The sequence below is a fragment of the Somniosus microcephalus genome, unplaced genomic scaffold (assembly GCF_052327205.1).
Source record: "Somniosus microcephalus isolate GS21.2 unplaced genomic scaffold, FLI_Smic_1.0 unresolved_chr5, whole genome shotgun sequence".
NCBI lineage: Eukaryota > Metazoa > Chordata > Chondrichthyes > Squaliformes > Somniosidae > Somniosus > Somniosus microcephalus.
Window position 1 is genome coordinate 20,525,658 of NW_028225183.1, and position 23,924 is coordinate 20,549,581.

General features: G+C 45.4%; 1 protein-coding gene across 1 annotated transcript in view; it reads left to right on the forward strand.

Annotated features, from left to right (window-relative positions):
- Positions 1–9,366, forward strand: part of LOC147087646 (putative G protein-coupled receptor 139) — a 30,504-nt gene extending 21,138 nt beyond the window's left edge. Inside the window, exon 2 of the mRNA XM_085977768.1 lies at positions 8,465–9,366. Coding sequence (XP_085833894.1) covers positions 8,465–9,366 — 902 coding nt within the window. The remainder of the gene's footprint in view (positions 1–8,464) is intronic.
- The last annotated feature ends 14,558 nt before the right edge of the window (positions 9,367–23,924 follow it).

A 23,924-nucleotide genomic window follows, 5' to 3' on the forward strand; every position in this document is an offset into this window, starting at 1 on the left:
ATAGGGTAAAGACCTGATCGAGGCATAAGATCAGTGTGGAAGTAAGCATATTGGGAGAGGGGAAAGCAAAGGGAAAGCGTGAATATTCATCCACCATAGTTAGCAAGTCTGTGTTTCGCATTGAGGGAGTAAATGGCCCTTTAATGTCAACGCTGAGTCGCTGCATCGGCTGTGTAGCATGTATGAGTGAGCCATCCGACGGACGGAAGAATTGTGGTTTTAATTCTGCGCAAATTCTACAAGTGGAGCATGTTCTTTTCACGTCTTCCATAGAAAATGGGAGAATTTAGATCGCACAAAGTGCAACATATGGGATGGCGCAAGTCAATATGATGATCCGTAAGAGTTGAAGTTGATATGGAAGAGCAGAATGCATCCGTGAGTGCATCCGGGGCCATATTCTCATTGCCGGGTCGATAATGTATGGTGTAGCCAAAGGCTGCCAAATCCATCCTCCAGAGCTGTACTTTGTTATTCTTGACCTTTGTGCATTTCCGGTTATCCAGAGTAAAGGCCACAGAGCGCTGATCAGTTATGGGCGTGAAATGGCAACAAGTGAGAATATGACTCCATTTATGTACTGCTTCGATGATAGCCGTAGCCTCCTTCACGACAGGGGGATAATGGAGCTCGCTACCCTGCAAAGTTTTGGACAGAAATGCAATGAGTCGACCACCTTGATTTAAGGTAGCCAAGTTCGCCACCTCTGATGCATTGCACTCGACGACGAAAGGGAGATTTTCATCAATGGGACGAAGCGTGGCTTTTTCCACTTGTTGCTTGAGGAGGTCGAAAGCTGAAATAGCCATTGCCTCCAACGGAAATGATTTAAGTGAAGCAGGGGCTGTATCTTGTCAGAAAAGGGGTGTATGCACTTCGCATTTTAGGTGAACATGCCGAGGGCCTGAGGAAGAGAGCCGAGATTCGCAGGAGGAGGGAGCTCCTGACGTGGAAGAAGTCACTCTGGATCCAGTTTGATGACACCATTGCCCACCCAGTAGCCAAGGATGTTGACTTCTGGTACTGATTAAACGGATTTGGACACATTTAAGTTTAATTTGCGACGACGGACAACGTCAAGAAATTTCTGGAGGTTGGCATCGTGCTCCTTCTGGTCATGACCCACAATGGTGATATGATCCACATATGGAAAAGTGTCCATTAAGGTCTCATGTTTGACTAGGCTAGCCATCGTCCGTTGAAAGATGGCCACCCCATTGATAACCCCAAAAGGAAGGCAGCAAAACTGGCAAAGCCGACCATTGGCCTCAAAGGCCGTATATTTCTTGTCAGAGTCCTTTAATGGTACTTGATGATATGCGCTCTTTAAGTCAAAAGTTGAAAATACCCTTTAGTTGGCAAGGTTAGTGACCATGTCATCGATGCGTGGTAGTGGGTAGGCATCCAGGTCGGTATACTGGTAAATAGTTTGCGAGTCATCGATGCAAAGACGTTTCTTGTGTTGCTTCAGAGGATTTTTAAAAATGACGACCTGAGCCCACCAGGAAGATGAACATGGCTCAATGATACCCTCCTCTAAAAGGCGAGAAATTTCTGCATCGATAAAGGATAGATCATCTTGACTGAAACGTCATGATTTAGAGTCATAGAGTCATAGAGTAATACAGCACGGATAGAGGCCCTTCGGCCCATCGTGTCCGTGCCGGCCATCAAGCCCTGCCTAATCTAATCCCATATTCCAGCATTTGGCCCGTAGGCTTGTATGCTATGGCATTTCAAGTGCACATCCAAATGCTTCCTAAATGTGGTGAGGGTTTCTGCCTCCACAACCCTTTCAGGCAGTGAGTTCCAGCCTCCAACCACCCTCTGGGTGAAAAAGTTCTTTCTCAAATCCCCTCTAAACCTCCCGCCCTTTACCTTGAATCTATGCCCCCTAGTTATTGACCCCTCTACTAAGGGAAAAAGCTCCTCAGCATCCATCCTATCTATGCACCTCATAATTTTGTACACCTCAATCATGTCCCCCCTCAGCCTCCTCTGCTCCAAGGAAAACAAACCCAATCTGCCCAGCCTCTCTTCATAGCCGAAGCGCTCCAGCCCTGGTAACACCCTGGTGAACCTCCTCTGCACCCTCTCTAACGCGATCACATCCTTCCTGTAGTGTGGCGACCAGAACTGCACACAGTATTCCAGCTGTGGCCTTACCAGTGTTTTATACAGCTCCATCATAACCTCCTTGCTCTTATATTCAATGCCTCGGCTAATGAAGGCAAGTATCCCATATGCCTTTTTTACCACCTTATCCACCTGTTCCGCCGCCTTCAGGGGTCTGTGTACTTGCACACCCAGATCCCTCTGACCCTCCGTCTTGCCTAGGGTCTTTCCATTCATTGTGTATTCCTTTGCCTTGTTAGTCCCCCCAAAGTGCATCACCTCGCACTTTTCCGGGTTAAATTCCATTTGCCACTGTTCCGCCCATCTGACCAACCCATCTATATCGTCCTGCAGACTGAGGCTACCCTCCTCGCTATTTACCACCCTACCAATGTTTGTATCATCCGCAAACTTACTGATCATACCCTTTACATTCATATCCAAGTCATTAATGTAGACCACAAACAGCAAGGGACCCAGCACCGATCCCTGTGGTACCCCACTGGCCACAGGCTTCCAGTCACAAAAACAACCTTCGACCATCATTCTCTGCCTTCTGCCACTAAGCCAGTTTTGTATCCAATGTGCCAAGGCACCCTGGATTCCATGGGCTCTTACCTTCTTGACCAGTCTCCTGTGCGGGACTTTATCGAAGGCCTTACTGAAATCCATGTATACCACATCCACTGCGTTACCCTCATCTACACACCTAGTCACCCCCTCAAAAAATTCAATCAAATTAGTCAGACATGATCTTCCCTTGACAAAGCCATGTTGACTATTCCTGATTAATCCTTGCCTCTCCAAGTGGAGACAAATTTTGTCCCTCAGGAATTTTTCCAATAATTTTCCTACCACTGATGTTAGGCTCACTGGCCTGTAGTTCCCCGGTTTTTCCCTACTACCCTTCTTGAATAATGGTACTACATTAGCGGTTCTCCAGTCCTCTGGCACATCCCCTGTGGCCAGAGAGGTCCTGAATATATGTGTTAGAGCCCCCGCAATCTCCTCCTTTGCCTCACACAATCTCCTCCTTTGCCTCACACAGCAGCCTGGGATACATTTCATCCGGGCCTGGGGATTTATCCATTTTTAGGCCAGCTAAACCCGCCAATACCTCCTCCCTCTCGATGTTAATATGTTCGAGCATATCACAGTCCCCCCGCCCTATTTCTATGTCTACATCTACATTAGTGACTATGGTCCTACATCAGCGGGAAAGATTGGTAAACAAGGAGTGTTGTCGAGCGAAGCCGCCGAAAGCACATAAAACGTTACTTTGCAAATAGTAAGCTGTGGCTTTGATCCTCCAATTCGAAAGTGAGTCTTTTCTGTTGCTACTGGAAATCCTGTCCCAGGAGCACATCACTGCATAGGTTTTTGAGCACCCCAAGCTGGGTGGAGAAATAAATGCATCCATTGAGAAGAAGGTCGACAAGACAAAACCCGGAAGAGTTGGTTGTCAGTGTCGTCAGAGCCATTGAAATTTCCCTGTCCGAGGGCTAAATACGCAGTTTTAATTTACTGACATCCTGCTCAGTGATGAAGCTGCATGAGTCGATTAGTGCACAAAAAATGTGTCTATTTACCGAAACCTTTGTGGCTGTATGGGACAGGTTTTGGGGAAAAACAGCTGTGATGGGAGGAGGGTCAGTTTTATACATGACAGCTTTAAATTAGTAGTGGCTCTTCGGGGAGGAGCTGTGTTATAGATGACAGCTGCAACATTAGTAGTGGCTCTTGGGGAAGGAGCAGTTTTATAGATAGCAGCTGTAACCCTAAGAGAGGCACTTGACTGACATACTTTAGAAAAGTGACCTTTCTCACTGCAATGATTACAGGTTGCATTACGAGCAGGACAATATATCCTTTAGTGAATTGCACCTCCACAGAATAAACACTTATTTTTAAACTGCCAAGATGCCGCTAGGGTAGGGTCATCATCAGCTAGGACAGAGTCGTCAACAATGAGGGCTTCTGACTGAGGCTTATCGGAGGAGTCACTAAAATTGATATCAGCAGTCCTTGCACGTGGTAAAAGGTAGGCATCAGCATTTTGTTTGCTAAGTCCAGAGAATATGCCTGGTCATAGCCAGCTTGTAACGAGGGTTTTATCCTGCAACAGACGCTGACGTATGAAGGGAGATGCAATTCCATTAATAAAAGAATCACAAATTAATTCCTCCTGGTAATGCTCAGCTGAGACAGCTTTGAGATTACAATCTTTGCTGAGCCTGCGAAGCTTTTGAAGGAATTCATCAAGTGATACCCTGGGTAGTTGTCGAGTTGTGGCCAGTAACTGCCGAGCAAAAATTTCGTTTGGGGCCTTAATATATAGTTGCTGCCGTATTTGGATAGCAGAGTCATAGTTTACAGAGTCTTTGATATAGTCAAATACATGAGGAGATACATAATTGGCAAGCATTTGTAAGTTATCAATAAAATTCTCACCACAAGCCCCGAGGAAGTTGCAGAAGCACGATACCAGTGTTTCCATACCTTAGCAGTTGTGGGTGAATTTGGGTCCAGGTCAAGATGGGTGGGGCTGAGTAGTTTCTCCAAGATGGATTGATTACTACTTTTGCTTTCCTTCTACCATTTGAGTCGTAGCCGTCTGTTCCCAAAATAACTCAGAGCATTAAGCAAGTTTCAGTTGATTAAATTGACTAAGATAACTACTAGTCACTTGGTCTAAGCGTTAAACAGGGCTTTAATCAACAGTTTTTCCTTTATTAGTTCCTGTTGAAGAATGTCCTGAGCATGCTGGGCCCATGCCCGAGTATTTATACTCTCCCTGAACAGCGCCACCAGCAGGCCACCCAGTATTATTTCATGTCAGGAAGTTTTGAGGTTGTTGTTATGCTTGTTTTCTGCTTTGCTGTTTATCTCCATGTTGTGACAACGAGGTTTGTTAGTTCATGAATTGTTGGATTTGTTTCTAATGGTTTGTGCTGACTAAACGGCACAGATTTTATAATATAAATATTTTTTAAAATCTAACTTTACATCTTTGGTCATTTTATCTGATTGCAGCTTTGCCTGGCAATAGGTGGTGTGGGATGCTTTCAATGATGTGCTTCTTCATCCCAGAAGCCATCTTCTCTGTAAACATTTAGAATCGGTGTCTTATGAGCCATTCATGGATGGCCCTTGCTGTGGCAACATTGTGGGGCTCTCTCCCACGTTGGTGCTGCTGATCCTCCTCTTCATCCTCCACCTCCTCCTCCTCTCCCTCTTCATCTTCCTCCTCAGGTGTTGCACCAATCCCTGGTGGCAATGGCTGGGTCCTCATGATTGCAACGTTACGAAGCATGCAGCACACAACAATGACGAGGGTGACTCGCTCGGGAGAGTTAGGCACCGCTCCTCCTGAGTGGTCCAAGCACCGGACCCGTTGTTTAAACACTCCAATCGTCTGCTCTATGAGGTTCCTTGTGGCGCTATGGCTCTCATTGCATTGCAGCTCGGCAGTGGTGTTGGGGTTACGGAGCGTTGTCATCAGCAAGGTGCAGAGTGGATAACCCTTGTCCCCGAGGAGCCATCCACTGGTTTGATGCGGTGATTGGAAGAGGTCTGCAACACCGGTCTGGCGCAGGATAAAAGTATCATGGCTGCTGCCAGGATAGCGGGCTTTGAGGTAGAGTATGAGCCGTCTGTGGTCACAGGCCAACTGGATATTCGGAGTGGAAGCCCTTGTGGTTTCGGATCACCTCTGCATTCTCATGCGGTGCCCACAATGGCACATGGGTGCAATCAATGGTGCCCTGAAGCATGGGGAAGCCCAATATCCCTGCAAAGCCACATGCACATTCGCGCTTTTTGTCCCGGGTCATGGGCATTCATGTACAGGCGTCTTCTCTTCTACAAAGCTTTTGTCAACTCTCGGATGCAGCAATGAACAGTGAACTGGGAGATATAGGGAACCACTGACTTAGAAATTTAGAGCCACAGTCACCTTCACTGCCACTGACAGAGAAGTTCTGGTCCTGAGCTGTGGATGGAGCTCTGGTTGCAGGAGGCAGCAGAGCTCAGTGACCACCTCCTTGTTGAATTGCAGCCATTGGAAACGCTGCTCCTCAGACAAATAGATATAGGAGGAGAATTGCTCCCTGAATACCCTGGGATGGTAAGGTCTCCTGTGCAGTGGCCTGATGGCCCTCCCTCTTCTGGCCACTGTTTCCACACTCGCTCTCTGCTGCCTCTGAAGGTGAAGCTGGAAGACGACGCCCCGATTTAGCGTAGCCCCCATTGAAGCTTCTAAATATCGTTCGGTGGAAGGTGAAATAAAAATGACACTGCAAATTGGTGCTCAAGTCCCAAACCTCCTTCGGTCAGCTTCGAATCTCTCCAAACATCTTTTTCTCTCTCAAACTGCATGTCAAAAATAACTTCAATATTAGAAAACCTTTCCCTCTACCTGTCTTTCCGACCGGCCGGTGAAAAGGCAGGGTACATGACTCAATATCCGATCTGGGGAGCTTCCTAGGCAATGCACGCTCACATGGAGTCATGATCTCAGGCTGCAGGAGATCGCGTCGGTAGTGTTAACCGCCAGCACAAAATGACTGGTCAATTTCGCGAGCGGTGCTGAAATAGTCGCACTCAGGCGCTAAGCATGTCGCACCCCGTTAGCGCCCCCGCAGGCGCTAAAGGGAGGTGCTAAACAAGCGAATATTTCCCGGCATTTTTAACTGTGTTTCTCTCTTTTTTGTTCCCTATCCCATCTGCGCTGCTGTCAGCTATTGATTCTGAAGGTAATATCGTGTTAACAAGATTCAAGTTTTCCATATTCAACTCCAGCAAATTTATTGGAGGTGACTCTTTATTTAAGGAATTTCAGTCTGCTACCTACACTGAACATTAGTATCAGATCAGAAGATTGTTGTCTTGGTTTAGGAGACTTTTCACCGAATGGCGAAAGGCCATCGACCTGAATTGTTTACTTTTTTTCTCTCTCTCTCTCCACAGATGTTGCCTGATCCGTCGAGTATTTCCACCATTTTCAGTTTTCATTTCAGATTTCCGGTGTCTGCAGTATTTTGCTTCTGCTTTCACCTAATGCTGGATTTGCTTACTTATATAGTCATAGGAACAAATCCTGGCAGATCACATCCACATCTTTAAATGCCTGAAATATCCGCTAATCATTCAGTTCCAGTCAGTGTCTCCTTTCCCACCCTCTCCATGTCTGCATTAGTGGCACTGCTTCTGATGGGTTAAGTAGGGACTACGAGGATAATTTACATTCTCACAAAATCTTCATTCAGCCAGATTTCAATATATTTATCTCTAATCATTATTTTGAATTTACAATTGGACGCCATGCCCGTCAGTCCCAGTTCAGTGGATCTGTCAGTGAGACCCAGAGTGATTCTCTATTGCCTCCTGCTGTACTTCAGGATATACAATCCCAGCTGATTGTAACTGAAGTACTGAGGATAAGAAATTCCGTTGATATCTTCTCATCTAATATGTTCTGCACAAGTTGGAAACAACAGGGGAAAAAGTACAAGGATAAATCTCTTCCATTACAACAGCATTCAGCAGCACTTTGCCTGTGGGATAAGTCGTCTAATTCAATGCTGATCAATGCATTTAGCGGGACATTATCTCGGCAATGATCACTATTCACTTTAATTCAGAGTCCATTATTTACAATGTTATTTGTCAAATCTTCCTTTCAATGAGCTACAATTTGTGTATTTCAAAAGAGATGCAGAAAAATCAATCTTCAAAACATATCTGATAGATCAGATATCTTTATAACTGCAGTGCACTTGTACTTATTAACTTAACATTGCCAGATTACATCCATATATTTTACATGCAATTATCTGTAATTATTGCATGCCAAAATTGCAGTTTCTGTATTTTGCTGTTGCATTTATTTTCAGTTCAAATTAGAATGGATATTCTAACCAGGAGCAGGAATCCAAGTGGGATTTACCGCTCCCCTAACACAGGGACACAGAAGTGAACAGCACCACTCCAAATACTGACTGATTCCAGGACACGAAGGCTTCCTGAGAGGTTCTGATCATTTGTGTCCTGGGTACCTCGGGCGGTGCTTTTTTTTGCAGGGCTAAAGGTAGACTGATCATTTAATCTCTCCTTGATCAAACATCTGTTGCATTCAAATTGCATCTATTCCCATTTCATTCATTGATTCCACAATGTATTTCCGATTATTCTTAGAATAAACCCTGCATTCAGCTCCACATGTAATAGGATTAGATTATTTAATTGAATGTCGCTAATGAGTTGCAGATTTCTCCCTGAAATCCACCAAACTGCTGCTTTTGCTCCCAGCCTGATGTATAATTTTCCTGTTTATTTCTCTTCCTCACAGTGAACTTAGTGACAATTGTAATCCTGTCTCAGGGAAAGTGCGGTCTCTCCAAATGTGTCACTCGCTATCTGGTCGCCATGGCAGTGGCGGATCTACTAGTCATTATCCTCGACCTGATACTGAGGCACATTCCGATTGTTTATAGTGAACAGTTTGATTTCCTATATTCCATCCCTGTGTGTAATATCCACGCCGTCCTGCTTTTCGCAGCCACAGATTGTTCTGTCTGGTTCACCGTCGCTTTCACATTTGATCGATTTGTGGCCATTTGTTGCCAGAAGCTGAAAACTAAATATTGCACCGATAAAACTGCGGCTGTGGTTCTGGGAACAGTGACTGTGCTAAGCGGTTTAAAGGACATCACCTGGTATTTTATGTACACAGATCGGTATTTGCTTTTGAACATCCCCTGGTTTTGTGATTTCGCAATGGATGCTTTGTATACACAGGCCTGGGTAATAATCGAGCTCCTTCATTATATTCTCAACCCTTGTGTCCCATTTGTTGTGATTCTGCTGCTCAATGCTGTCACCGTCAGACACATTTTAGTGTCCAGCAGAGCCCGCAGGAGACTCCGGGGCCCCAGAAGTGGGGAAAGTCCCAGAGACCCAGAGATGGAGAGCCGCAGGAAATCCATCATTTTACTGCTTGTTATCTCTGGCAATTTCATCCTGTTATGGGCAATATTTATGTTGTATTCTATGTGGAACCGGATGTGGAATTTGGGGTATCAGTCTGTAATTATACCTGAGTATGTGCAGGAACTGGGATTCGGGCTGCAGCTGCTGAGTTGCTGCACAAACACTTGGATTTATGCGGTGACCCAGACTAAGTTCAGAGAGCAGTTGAAAAATGTGGGGAAATATCCCTTTACTCTGATCGTAAAATGTATTAAAGGATGAGCAGAAGGGGAGATTTTGCAGCCTGAGAGTTGAGAGTTCACTGTGCCTGATATTGTTGCACCCCACAAAGATGGTGGCTCTGGAGCCTCGCGCAAATATGGTTACACTGGCGCCCCGCACAAAGTTGGCGGCTCTGGTGCCCAGCACAAACATGGTGGAACCCGCTCCATGCACAAAGATGGCGACTCTGGGGCTCTGCACAAAATGGTGGCACCTGCGCTCCACACAAAGGTGGAGGCTCTGGAGACCCGCACAAAATGGCGGGACCCACGCCCAGCATAAAGATGGCAGAACCCTCTCACAGCAGAAATATTGCGGCTGTGTAGCCCCGCACAAAAATGGTGGCTCTGCGGCCTAACACAATGATGGCGGCTTCGGGTCACGGGACAGAAATGGCATATCTGGGCCCCTGCCCAGCAGGAAGATGGCGGCTCTGGGGACCCGCACCAATTAGGTGGCTCTGGTGCCCGCACAATTATGGCGGCACTGTGGTCCAGCATTAAGATGACCGTACCCTGCACAAAGATACAAAAAGAAAATACTGCATATGCTGGAATTCTGAAATAGCAACATAAAATGCTGTAGACACTGGGCAGGTCAGGCCGCATCTGTGAAGAGAGAAACAGCGTTAACGATTCAGGTCGATGACCTTTCGTCAGAATTGGAAAAAAGCAGGAAAAGGAACAGCTTTTAAAGCAAGTTTAGGGGCAGGGAAATGGGGGAGCGCATGAAATAACAAAAGGGAAGATCTGTGATAGGATAGAAGGCAGGATAATGAAAGAATCATTAAGAGATATTCAAGGCAAAAGTGGATGGTAATGGATAAGATTAAGAAACAAAGGCTGGCGCTAGATGAAGTGTGAATAGCACTGGTAGAATGAAAGACAGCTGCCATGTGGGAGAGATTACCAAAGGCACAACAAAAAGTGTGGATATAAAAATATATAAAGGAAAGGGGCCGAGGATATGATCTGAAATTGTTGAACTCTATGTAGAGTCCAGAGGGCTGTAAAGTGCCTAATCGAAAGATGAGGTGCTGTTCCTCGAGCTTACGCTGAGCTTCCATTGAACAATGCAAGAGGCCGAAAACAGTGAGGTCTGAGTGGGAGTGGAGCAGTGAATTAAAGTGACAGGCGACTGGAAGCTCAGCATCCCCCTTACAGTCTGAACGGAGGTGTTCCACAAAGTGGTCACCCACTCTAAGTTTGGTCTAACCCAATGCAGAGGAGACCACATCGTAAGCAGCGAATAGAGTATACTAAATTGCAAGAAGTACAAGTAAATCGCTGTTTCACCTGGAAGGGATCTTTGTGGACCAGCACAAATATGGCGGCTCTGGGGCCCCAAACAAAGAAGGCAGCTCCGGGGCCCCGAAAAAAGAAGGCCGCTCTGGGGCCCAGCACAAAATGGCGGCAGCCGTGCCCCGCACAATGATGGCAGCTCTGGGTCCCCGAACAAAAGTGGAGGCACCCGTGTCCCGCACAAAGATGGCAGCACTGTGGTCCCGCACAAAGATGGCGGCTCCGGTGCCACGCACAAATATGGCGGCTCTAGGGGCCCAGCACAAAGGTGGCGGCTCTGGGACCCCGCACAAAGATGCTGGCTTTGTGGGGCCACACAAGGATGGCGGATCTGGGGCCCTGTGAAGAAATAGCAGCTCCGGGGGCCCCACTCAAACATGGCAGCTCTGGGGCACCGCAAAAAGATGGCAGCTCTGAGGGCCCCACAACAAGATGGTCGCTCTGAGTCCCTGGAAAAAGATGGGGCTCTGGGGCCCAGCACAAAGATGGCACCTTTGGGGACATGGGACAAAAATGGAGTCCCTGGCCCCTCCTGCCCACCACAAAGATTGCGGCACTGGAACCCCGCACAAAATGGCGGCTCCGGCGCTCCTCACAAAAATCGCAGCACTGGTGCCCAGCACAAAGGTGGTGGCTCTGGGGTCCCGCACAATGATGATGGCTCTGGGTATCCGCAGAAAGATGGCGGCTGCCACTCGGGGCCTTTCCCTGGCGAGCATTGGAGGGCGGCAGCCAGAGGCCCGGTTATTCTGAGAACAAGCTGTGAGGCTGTGCAGCTGGCCCGGCCCACAGGGGCCTGAACAGGCCAGCCCAGGAAGGAGGAGGCCTGGCAACTCACAGAATCACAGAATCCCCACAGTGCAGATAGAGGCCATTTCAGCCCATCGAGCCTGCACCGACACATATCCCACCCGATCACCGTAACCCCTACACCAACACATATCCCACCCTATCCCTGTAACCCCCCTAACACTAAGGGTCAATTTATCATAGCCAATCAACCTAACCCGCACATCTTTGGACTGGACTACATAAAGCATTTTAAGGATTTAAAATACTTTAGAATCATTACACCATATTACAGATCTTTTATAACCATTTATAAATCATTATGAAGCTTCTTAAATCATTATGACACTTATAATTCATTCTTCGGATGTGGGCATCGCTGTCAAGGCCAGCATTTATTGCCCATCCCTAATTGCCCTGGAGAAAGTGGTGCTGAACAGCCTGAGACAAGCAAGTGTCTTGCTGGAACATTTCAGAGTCAACCACATTGCAGAGGGTCTGTAGACACATTTCAGCCAGACCAATTAAGGATGGCACATTTCCTTCCCAAAGGCCTGCAGCGAACCAGGTGAGTTTTTCCGAAAATCCGGTCGTTTCATGGTCACCATTATTCAAACAAGTTTTTATTCCAGATTTGTTTAAATTAATTGAATTTAAATTTCCCAGCTGGTGGGATTTGAACTCTAAAACATTTGTCCAGGTTTACTAGACCAGCAACATACCTAGAAATGTAGAAGATAGGAGCAGGAGTAGGCCATTCGGCCCCTCGTGCCTGCTCCGCCATTCAACGAGATCATGGCTGATCATCCAAATTCAGTACCCTGTCCCTGCTTTCTCTCCATATTACTTGATCCCTTTAGCCTTAAGAAATATATCTAACTCCTTCTTGAATATATTTAATGAAATGCCCTCTACTGACTTCAGTGGTAGAAAATTCCATAGGTTCACCATATACTGGGTGAAGAAATTCCTCCACATCTCTGTCCTAAATGGCTTACACCTTATCCTTAGAATGTGACCCATGGTTCTGGACTCCCCAGTCATCGGGAACATCCATCCTGCATCTAGTCTGACTACTCCTTTTAGAATGTTGTAAGTTTCAATGAGAACATCTCTCATTCTTCTAAATTCCAGAGAGTAAAAGCACATTCGACCCAATCTCTCCTCATAATCATTCCTGCCATCCCAGGTATCAGCCTGGTGAATTTTCGCTGCACTCCCTCCATGGCAAGAACATCATTCCTCAGATAAGGCGACCAAAACTGCACATAATACTCAAGGTGAGGTCTCACCAATGCCCTGTACAACTGCAGCAAGACCACCTTGCTCCTGTACTCGAACCCACTCGCTACGAAGACCAAGATACCATTTGCCTTCTTAGCTCACTGCTGCACCTGCATGCTGACCTTCAGCGAATGCTGTACAAGGATACCCAGGTCTCGTTGCACTTCCCCTTTTCCCAATCTATTGCCATTCAGAAAATAATCTGTCTTCCTGTTTTTGACGCCAAAGTGGATAACCTCGCATTTATCCACGTTATATAGCATCTGCCATGCTTCTGCCCAAACACTCAACCTGTCCAAATCATATTGGAGTTTCTCAGCATCCTCCTCACAGCATACATGCCCAACCAGCTTTTTGTCGTCTGCAAACTTGGAGATATTACATATAGGCCTAGGAATTGGCCTGAGCCGCCCAAGCGGTGCAAAGTTCGCCTGGGCACTGGAATTTGCGCCGCGATTGCCGCATTCGCGATCACCGCAAATTCAGCCTCAGCGCCCCAAGCGGGAGACGGGGCGCAGCTCGAGGCGCTCCACATCCCTCTTAGGGCGCTGAAAGTGAATTTCACAGTGCAACATCCCACAGCGCCAAACGCTGCAGTACAGCATTCCTCCCTCCCACTGTTAGCAGGGAGGGGCCTGCAACAGCGCAAGCCCCGGTCGCGGGAGCCGGCAAAAGAGCCCAGCACCAAGGAGAAGTGCCGGGATCTCGGGAAACAGCCGGCATTGCCGCGGGGGGGGGCGCAGACCAGGAGGCCGGGGACGGAGGTGCTGGCACGTGGCCGCCAAAAAAAGCGGCCGCCCCACACCTCCACCCCAACTTGCACCTCTGCCGTGCAGCAAGGCCCCGGGAACCTGGTGCTGTTTGCGAATGGTGGTACAGCGGCGTTCGCAACCAAATTTCGCAATCGGGGCGCTAATGGGGTGCTGCGCACACCAATGACGTCATCGGTGGAGGCGCAGCGCAACATGCTAACGCCATCATTAGCGCCCCCACTGAATATGGCAGAAGGCACAGCCAGTGGTGCTACAGCCTCTGACTGCCTCTTTAGATGCAAAAAGTTGGCGCTTGCCACCCAATTTTTAGCCCCTAGTTCCCTCGTCTAGATCATTAATATATATTATGAATATCTGAGGTCCTAGACTCGATCCCTGCGGCACCCCACTAGTTACTGCCTGCCACTCAGAAAAAGAACTGTTTATACCAAGATAACCACTATGCTACCGTACCCTTCAAATATATCACCGTTCCATCATCGTCACTGGGTCAAAAGCCTGAAATGCCTTCAGGAGCAGTATTGTGGGAGCACCTTCACCACAGGGACTGCAGCGCCTCAAGATGAAGTCCCACCATTTTCTCATGAGTAACTAGGGATGGGCAAGTGATACCGGCCTTGACAGCATCACCATATCCTGACAACAAATACAAAGAAATATTAAAATAGGATTACAATCAATGATTATATAATTAATTGATTGAAACCAGATGAGGCCTGTGATCAGAGTGGGGCTTCAAGCTCCGCTAAAAAAAAGTGTCAACATAACTTGGATCACCAATTCTATGGTTGTAGGATTGATACTACTCACACTTTCCCAATTTCCCTATTCTTAGAAAAGGTGATTGACAAAGTTTCATGTGTTACCAAAATTGAAGCCCATGGGATTAAAGTGGCAGTGACTACAGCGAATGGTGTGCGGTATATCAAAATGTAAGAAACGATTACAGTGAGGGATGTATCTGAGTGCTACAGTGAGTCGTGTGGGGTATATCAGAGTGTTACAGTGAGTGATGTGGGGTATATCAGAGTTTTTCACTGTTGCATGTGGGGTATATAAGAGGGTTTCAGCGATCGTGCGGGTTGCATCAGTGTTACAGTCTGGTGTGTGAGGTATATCAGAGTGCTACAATGAAAGGTGTGGGGTAAGGTCCCACACAAAATGTTGGGGAACAAAATTGGGGCACATGGAATTTGGGTAATACAGTAGCATGGATTGAGATTTGGTTAACAGCCAAAAAACAAAGAGTAGGGATAAACGGGTCTTTTTCAGAATGGCAAGTTGTAACTAGTGGGGCACCGCAAGGATCGGTGCTTGGGCCCCAGCTATCCACAATTTATAACAATGATTTGGATGAGGGGACTAAATGTAACATTTCCAAATTTGCTGATGGCACAAAGCTAGGTGGCAATATCTGTTGCGAAGAGGATGTGATGAGGCTTCAAGGGGATCTCGACAGGCTCGATGAGTGGGCGAGAACATGTCAGATGGAATATAATCTGGATAAATGTGAAGTTATCCACTTTGGTAGAAAAAACAGGAAGGCAGAGTATTTGCTCAATGGGGAAAGATTGGGGAATGCAAATGCTCAAAAGGACCTGGGAGTCCTTGTACATGAGTTACTGAAAGTGAATGTGCAGGTGCAGCAAGCCAATAGGAAGGCAAATGGTATGCTTGCCTTCATTACGAGAGGATTTGAGTGCAGGAGTAAAGAAGTCTTACTCCAATTATATAGGGCCTTCGTGAGACCACAACTGGAGTACTGTGTACAATTTTGGTCTCCTTACCTAAGGAAGGAAATACTTGCCATAGAGGGAGTGCAAGAAAGGTTCACGAGATTGATACCTGGTATGGCTGGAATGTCGTATGAGAAGAGATTGAGTAAACTAGGCCTGCATTCTCTTGAATTCAGAAGATTGAGAGCGGATCTCTATGAAGCATACAAAATTATTACAGGACTTGATAGCGTGGATGCTGGGAGGATGTTTCCGTTGGCTGGGGCGTCTAGAACCACGGGCCAAAGCCTCAGCATAAAGTGCAGGCCATTCAGGGCTGAGATGAGAAGAACTTTCTTCACACAGACGGTGGTGAACCTGTGGAATTCTCTACCCCAGAGGGCTATGAAGGCTCAGTCATTGGGTATATTTAAAACGGAAGTTCATAGATTTCTGACTAATTTGGGCATCAAGGGATATGACAGTTAGGCCGGTGAATGGAACTGAGGCAGAAGATCAGCCATGATCTCATTGAATGGCAGAGCAGGCTAGAAGGGCCGAACACAGTGTTATGTTGAGGGGTGTGGGGTTTATCAGCATGTTGCAGTGAGGTGTGTGAGGCATATCACAGTGTTACAGTGAGTCGAGTGGGGTATATCCATGTTACAGTGAGGGTTGTGGGTTATATCAGTGTTACAGTGAGGTGTGTGGGATATATCAGTATGTTACAGTGAGAGATGTGGGGTATATCAGAGTTACAGTGAGGGGTGTGGGGTATATCAGAGTGTTACAGTGAGAGGTGTGGGGTATATCAGAGTGGTTCAGTGAGAGGTCTGGGGTATATCAGAGTGCTTCTTTGAGGTGTGTGGTTATATCAGAGTGTTTCCACGAGTGGTAAATCGGTGTGTTACAGTGAGGGGTGTGTGGGGTATATCAGAGTGTTATAGTCAGGGTAGTGGGTTTACATCACAGTGTTACAGTGAGGGGTGTGGACTATAAAAGTTTGTTACAGTATAGGGTGTGGGTTTTTATCAGAGTGTTACATTAAGGGGTGTGGGTCATATCAGTGTAACAGTTATGGGTGTTTGATTTATCAGAGTGTTACAGCGAGGAGTATGGTGTATATCAGAGAATGCTCCAGTGAGGGGCATGGGTTATAATGGCGTGTTACAGTGGGAGGTTGAGTTATGTAAGAGAGTGTTACAGTCAGGAGTGTGTGGCATGTCAGAGTGTTAAAGTGAGAGGTGTTATTTATATCAGAGTGTTACAGTGAGGGGTGTGGGATACATCAGTGTGTTACAGTGAGGTGCGTGGGGTATAGCAGATTATTATAGTTATGGGTGTGGGTTATATCAGAATGTTACTGTTATGGTTGTTGGGTGTATCATCAGAGTGTTACAGTGAAGCGTGTTCGGTATCTCAGCGTGTTACAGTGAGAGATGTGGGAATATCAGTGTGTTACAGTGAGTGGTGTGGCATATATCAGAGTTACAGTGAGGGGTTTGGGGTATATCAGAGTTTTACAGTGAGAGGGGTGGGGTATATCAGAGTGCTTCAGTGAGGGGTGTGGGGTATATCAGAGTGCATCATTGGGGAGTTTGGGTATGTCAGAGTGTTACAGTGAGGGGAGTGGTGTATAACAGATTGTTACCACGAGGGGTATATCGGTGGGTTACAGTGAGGGGTGTGTGGGGTATATCAGAGTGTTTTAGTCAGGGGAGTGGGTTTAAATCAGATTGTTACAGTGAGTGGTGCGGTGTATAAAAGTGTGTTAAAGTCAAGTATGTGGTTTTATATCTGAGATTTACATTGAGGGGTGTTGGATATATCAGAGTGTTACAGTGAGGGGTCTGGTATATATCAGTGTTACAGTTATGGGCGCTTGGCATATCAGAGTGTTACAGAGAGGGGTACGTTGTATATGAGAGAGTGTTACAGTGAGGGGCATGGGTTATAATGGTGTGCTACAGTGAGAGGTTGCGTTATGTAAGAGAGTGTTACAGTCAGGAGTGTGCGGTATGTCAGAGTGTTAAAGTGAGAGGTGTGATTTATATCAGAGTGTTAAAGTGAGGGGTGCGGGATATATCAGAATGTTACTATTAGGGGTGAGGGGTGCATCATCAGACTGTTACAGTGAGGCGTGTTCGGTATCTCAGAGTGTTACAGTGAAGAGTGTGGGGTATATCAATGTGTTACAATGAGAGTTTTGCGGTATGAAAGAGAGTGGGTTGTATCTGAGTGTTGCAGTGAGCGGGTTGAGTTAGATCAGAGTGTTACATTGAGGGGTGCTGAGTATTTCAGAGTGTTAAGGTGAGGTGAGTGAGGTATATCGGTCTGTTACAGTGAGAGCTTTGTGATATGTAAGAGAAGAATAAAGTGAGGGTATATCAGAGTTTTAAAGTGAAAGGCTTGGGGTATATCTGATTGCTAACGTGAGGTGAATGGAGCATTACTCTGTATCTAGCCCATGAGTACCTGCCTGTTCCGATGAAAGGTCAATGACCTGAAACGTTAACACTGTTTCTCTCTCCACAGATGCTGCCTGATGTGCTGAGTATTTCCAGCATTTTCTGTTTTTACTTCAGATTTCCACCATCTGCTGTATTTTTACTTTTGAGCGCCTGCCTGGAATTGTTTAATGGGACAGTTTTGAGGGAGCTTTAATACATAAGAACATGAGAAATAGTAGCTGGAGCAGGTCATTTCTCCCTTCGAGCCTGCTCCGCCATTCAGTATGATCATGGCTGATTTTCTACCTCAAATCCACTTTCCTGCATTATCCCTATATCCCTTGATTCCCTTAATATTCAAAAATCTATCGATCTCTGTCTTGAATATACTCAATGACTGACCCTCCACAGCCTTCTGGGGTAGAGAATTCCAAAGATTCACCACCCTCTGAGTGAAGACATTGCTTCTCATCTCAGTCATAAATGGCCGACCCCTTATTCTGAGACTGTGACCCCTGGTTCTAGACTCTCCAGCTAGGGGAAAAATCCTCCCAGCATCTACCCTGTCAACCACCTTAAGAATTTTATATGTTTCAATGAGATCACCTCTCATTCTTCTAAACTCTGGAGAATATAGGCTTAGTCTACTCAATCTGTCCTCACCAGGGCCCTATATAATTGCAATAAAACGTCCTTACTTTCATACTCAAATCCTCTTGTAATGAAGGCGAACATACCATTTGCTTTCCAATTGCTTGATGTTCTTGCAGGTTTATGTTCTGTGATTTTTGTACAAGGACACCCAGGTCCCTCTGAACACCAACATTTCCCAATCTATCGCAATTTAAAAAATATACTGCTTTTCTATTTTTCCTACCAAAGTGGATAACTTCACATTTCTCAGCATTATATTCCATCCACATATTATGTCCGTGTAAGGTATTAGAATTTTAATCACATTGCAGCCAGACAATCAACAAATATAGAGTATTTTAGTTCTTTAATTCACAGTTTTAAAAAGAAATGAACAAAATGGGTATCAGTATTTTCAATTTCAATCACTTCCATTAAATAACGTGGTCTTCTTGAACCAGCACACCTTGTAACAACTCAGAAATGCAGCACTTATTCATATGTGCAGAAAAACACATACAAAATAGGTGTCACTGAATTATAAGCAAAAAGCAGGAAAAGCTATAACTTAGCAGAAATAAACATTTGTCTTTCTTCCTGGACAGGAGAACTAGTCAGACTGACTTGGAAATCTTTACTCATATGTTGACGTAAAGATTTATAATTTACCAATTTCGCTTCTAATGTTTTTCTCTCAAACATTCTCCACAATATTATTCCCTGCTCTTATCCCGAAAAGTATTGAATTATTTTAGGTTCTTCGCAATTAAAAGCGGGAAACAAACTTCATTGTACTCACAAATTTTAATCTCCTATTTCAAACATTCAAACCAAATCGAATTGTACGTTTTCAGTTTAATCAAAGTATTTTCTGTATCTCAATAAACAAAGAGTGTTTTTTCTAAAGTAGCTTCATGCAATTTGCATATATCATTAAATTTCTCTTGTTTCTAATAACACTTCACTAAATGTTTAAGAGGAATTCAATATTTACATTATTCCTGTGACTTTTTAGGATTGCAGAACGGCAGGCAAAATAAAAGGTTTGTGTTTTTCCATTTTTTATTTATCTTCCTAAATGTCTTAATGGTATTGACGTAATAAAACTCACCACACACTTGTTTCGAGTATAAAGCAAGGCCTTAAACAAATTGTATCAAATCATGGAGGTCTAGTAGTACTTCACTAGTTCCTGTATTACAAAATGTCCCCGGGCAAGCTGGGCCCACGCCCGAGTATTTATACTCCTTGGATGGCACGACCAGCTGGCCACACAATGTGATTACATGAGTCGTTTCCTCATGATGATGAGATTAATAGCATTCTTCCTGCCGAAATGATTTGGAAGTCCGATGACTTCCTCCTAATGGATTAGGCAGACCATGATTAGCCGCAGTCTTGTAGATCTTTGTTTATGGCTGACAGGCACGTCTCCCTGGTCCGTGTCTTGGTCCCTGGGCTGCTTGATCCATACTGGTAGATCGACAGGGCCCGTGTCACCTTGATCGACCTGAGGGTGACTGGGGAGATTGTGACTCCGGGTGCGGCTCCCCAGCTTTGGGTGGCTATCCCACACAGAGCGTTCGGCTCCCTGAGTGGATCTGGTGAGGAAGCCGGCAGATCTCTTGATGTCCCAGGTACTGCGTCATCTTCAAAGGAGCACAGTGTGTCGGCATCATTACCGTGGTTCCTTCTACCAGTTGGGTCCGTGTGACTGGATGGACAGGGAGCCAGATCTCGGAGCGAAACGATGGGCTCCCGGCCATCAGGGTACCGCATGTGCGCGTACATTAGAACATAAGAACATAAGAACAATAGAAATAGGAGCAGGAGTAGGCCAATCGGCCCCTCGAGCCTGCTCCGCCATTCAATAAGATCATGGCTGATCTGATCCTAACCGCCAATCCACTATCACCGAACCATCTCCTGAATCTAACAGAATTAGACACACGAAATAGGAGCAGGATCAGGCTACACGGCCCCTGGGCCTGCTCTGCTACCCACAGGGCCAAGACTGATCTGAACCTAGACTCATGTCCAAATTCCTGCCCGCTCCCCATAACCCTTAATTCCCTTTACTGCTAAGAAACTGTCAATTTCTGTTTTAAATTTATGTAATGATGTAGCTTCTACAGCTTTTTGGGGCAGCATATTCCATGGACCTACCACGCTCTGAGTGAAGTAGTTCCTCCTCATCTCAGTTTTGAAACAGTAGCCCCTTATTCTAAGACTATGCCCTCTAGTTCTCGTTTCACCCATCATCGGGAACATCTTCCCTGCATCCACCCGATCAAAACCCTTCACAATCTTACATGTTTCAATAAGATCGCCTCTCATTCTTCTGAACTCCAATGAGTAGAGTCCCAATCTACTCAACCTCTCCTCACATGTCCATCCCCTCATCCCCGGGATTAACCGAGTGAACCTTCTTTGTACTGACTCGAGAGCAAGTATGTCCTTTCTTAAGTATGGACACCAAAACTGTTCGCAGTATTCCAGGTGCGGTCTCCCAAATACCTTGTGCAACTGAAGCAATACCTCCCTATTTTTATATTCTATCCCCCTAGCATGAAAGCCAACATTCCATTGGCCTTCTTAATCACTTGCTGCACCTGCAGACTAACCTTTTGAGTTTCGTGCACCAGGACCCCCAGATCCCTTTGTAATTCAGTACTTTCCAGTTTCTTGCCATTAAGATGATAACTTGCTCTACGATTTTCCTGCCAAAGTGCATAACCTCACACGTTCCAGCATTGTATTCCATCTGCCAAATCTCTGCCCACTTAATTAGCCTGTCTATGTCCCCTTGCAGGTTTTTTATGTCCTCCTCACTCGCTACTTTCCCTCCCATCTTAGTATCATCTGCAAACTTTGATATGTTACACTCGGCCCCCTCCTCCAAATCGTTAATATAGATTGTAAAGAGTTGGTGACCCAGCATTGACCCCTGCGGAACACCACTAGTTACTGATTGCCAGTCTGAGAATGAACCATTTATCCCAACTCTCTGCCTTCTGTTAGCTAGCCAATCCTCTATCCATACCAGAATATTACCCCCAATCCCGTGATGTTTTATCTTAAGCAATAATCTTTTGTGTGGCACCTTGTCAAATGCCTTTTGGAAGTCTAAATACACTACATCCACTGGTTCCCCTTTATCCACCCTTTATGTTACTTCCTCAAAGAACTCCAGCAAATTTGTCAAACATGACTTCCACTTCATAAAACCATACGGACTTTGTCCGATTAAATTATGATTATCCGAATGTCCTGTTACTGTCTCCTTAATAATGGACTCCAAAATTTTACCTGCCACAGATGTTAGGCTAACCAGTCTATATATCCAGCCTTCTGTCTATTGCCCTTTTTAAATAAGGGTGTTACATTAGCAGTCTTGCAGTCTGCCGGGACCTTTGCCGAGTCCAGGGAGTTTTGGAAAATTATTACCAATGCATCCACAATCCCTACCGCCACTTCCCTCAAGACCCTTGGATGTAAGCCATCAGGTCCAGGTGATTTATCCACCTTGAGTCTCATTATTTTACCGAGTAAAACTTCTTTAGTGATTTTGATCGTGTTTAGCTCCTCCCCCCCTTTAGCCCCCTGTTTGTCCAGTGTTGGGATATTCTTAGTGTCTTCTACTGTAAAAACTGATATAAAATATTCATTCAGTGCTTTTGCCATCTCCATATTTCGCACCATTAATTTCCCAGTCTGATCCTCTAATGGACCAACATTTACTTTAGCCACCCATTTACTTTTTATATAACTATAAATACTCTTACAATTTTTTAAATATTTTTTGCTAATTTACTTTCATAATCTATCTTCCCTTTCTTAATCAATCTTTTTGTTATTTTTTGTTGTCTTTTAAAGTTTTCCCAATCCTCTATCCTCCCACTAGATTTGGCTACCTTATATGCCCTTATTTTTAGTCGAATACTATCCTTAATTTCTTTACTGAGCCACGGATGGCTGAATTTTCTTTTACACCCTTTTCTTCTCAGTGGAATATATTTTTTTTGGAAGTTGTAAAATAACTCCTTAAATGTACACCACTGATCATGTATCGTCTTACCCTTTAATCTATATTCCCAATCCACTCTACTCATTTCCGGTCTCATACCTTCATAGTCTCCTTTATTCAAGCTTAGCACGCTTGTTTGAGATCCAACCTTCTCACCCTCTAATTGAATATGGAATTCAACCATGTTATGGTCACTCATTACAAGGGGATCCTTTACTAGAACATTTTTAATTAATCCTGTCTCGTTACACAGGAACAGATCCAAGGTTGCTTGCCCCCTGGTCGGTTCAGTTACATACTGCTCAAGAAACCCATACCTAATACCCTCAATGAACTCATCCTCAAGGCTGTACAATTTGATTTGTACAGTTAATATGATAGTTAAAATCCCCCATAATTATAGATGTTCCCTTATTACAAGCCTCAACTATTTCCTGATTGATATTCCATCCAACAGAGTTGCCACTGTTCGGAGGCCTATAGAGTACGCCCACTAGTGTTTTTTTCGCCTTGTTATTCCTTACCTCCACCCAAACTGTTTCATTATCCATATTTTTTAACCCAATATCATTTCTCTGTATTACAGTGATTCCTTCCTTAATTTACATAGCCACCCCACCTCCCCTTCCTTCCTGCCTGTCCTTCCTGATCGTTCAGTAACCTGGTACGTTTAATTTCTAGGCATTGTCATTCTGCAGCCATGTTTCCGTAATGGCCACAAGATCATACCCATATGTAGTTATTTGCGCCATTAACTCATCTATTTTGTTACGAATGCTACGTGCATTCAGATAGAGAACTTTCAAAGATGTTTTGTGACACTTAGTTCCTGCTTTTGCCCTTTTTATTACTTTACGTTTTACTCCATACCTTCTGCCCCTTCCTGACACGCTCTGATTTTTCTTTTCCCCACTGCTACCTAAGTCTATGACCTTCTCTGTTGTCATTTTTATTATTTGCTCTCTAGGAACCTCCCCCCGACTAGTTAGTTTAAAGCCCTCTCTACAGCCCTAGTTATATGATCCGCCAGGACTCTAGTCCCAGCACAGGCCAAGTGAAGCCCGTCCCAACGGAATAGCTCCCTCCTGCCCCAGTACTGGTGCCAGTGTCCCAGGTAGCTAAACCCATTTCTCCCACACCAGTCTTTGAGCCATGCATTTAACACTCTAATTTTATTTGTCCCAGCCAAATTCGCTCGTGGCTCAGGTAATAATCCCTTGTGGTTCTGCTTTTTAATTTGACCCCTAGCTGCTCAAACTCCCTCAGCAGAACCTCCTTCCTTGTCCTATCTATGTCGTTGGTACCAACATGGACCACGACAACTGGATCCACCCCCTCCCACTCCAAGTTTCTCTCCAGTCCAGAGGAGATTTCCTTAACCCTGGCACCGGGCAGGCAGCACAACCTTCGGGACTCTCGCTCTCGGCTGCAAAGAACTCTATCTATCCCCCTAACGATACTATCCCCTAACACTACAAAATTTCTTTTAACTCCCCCCACTTGAATGGCCCCCCGCTCCACGGTGCTGTGGCCAGGTTACTCATCCTCCCCGCAGTCCCTGGGATTAAGGCCCGTGAGTTCCTCCT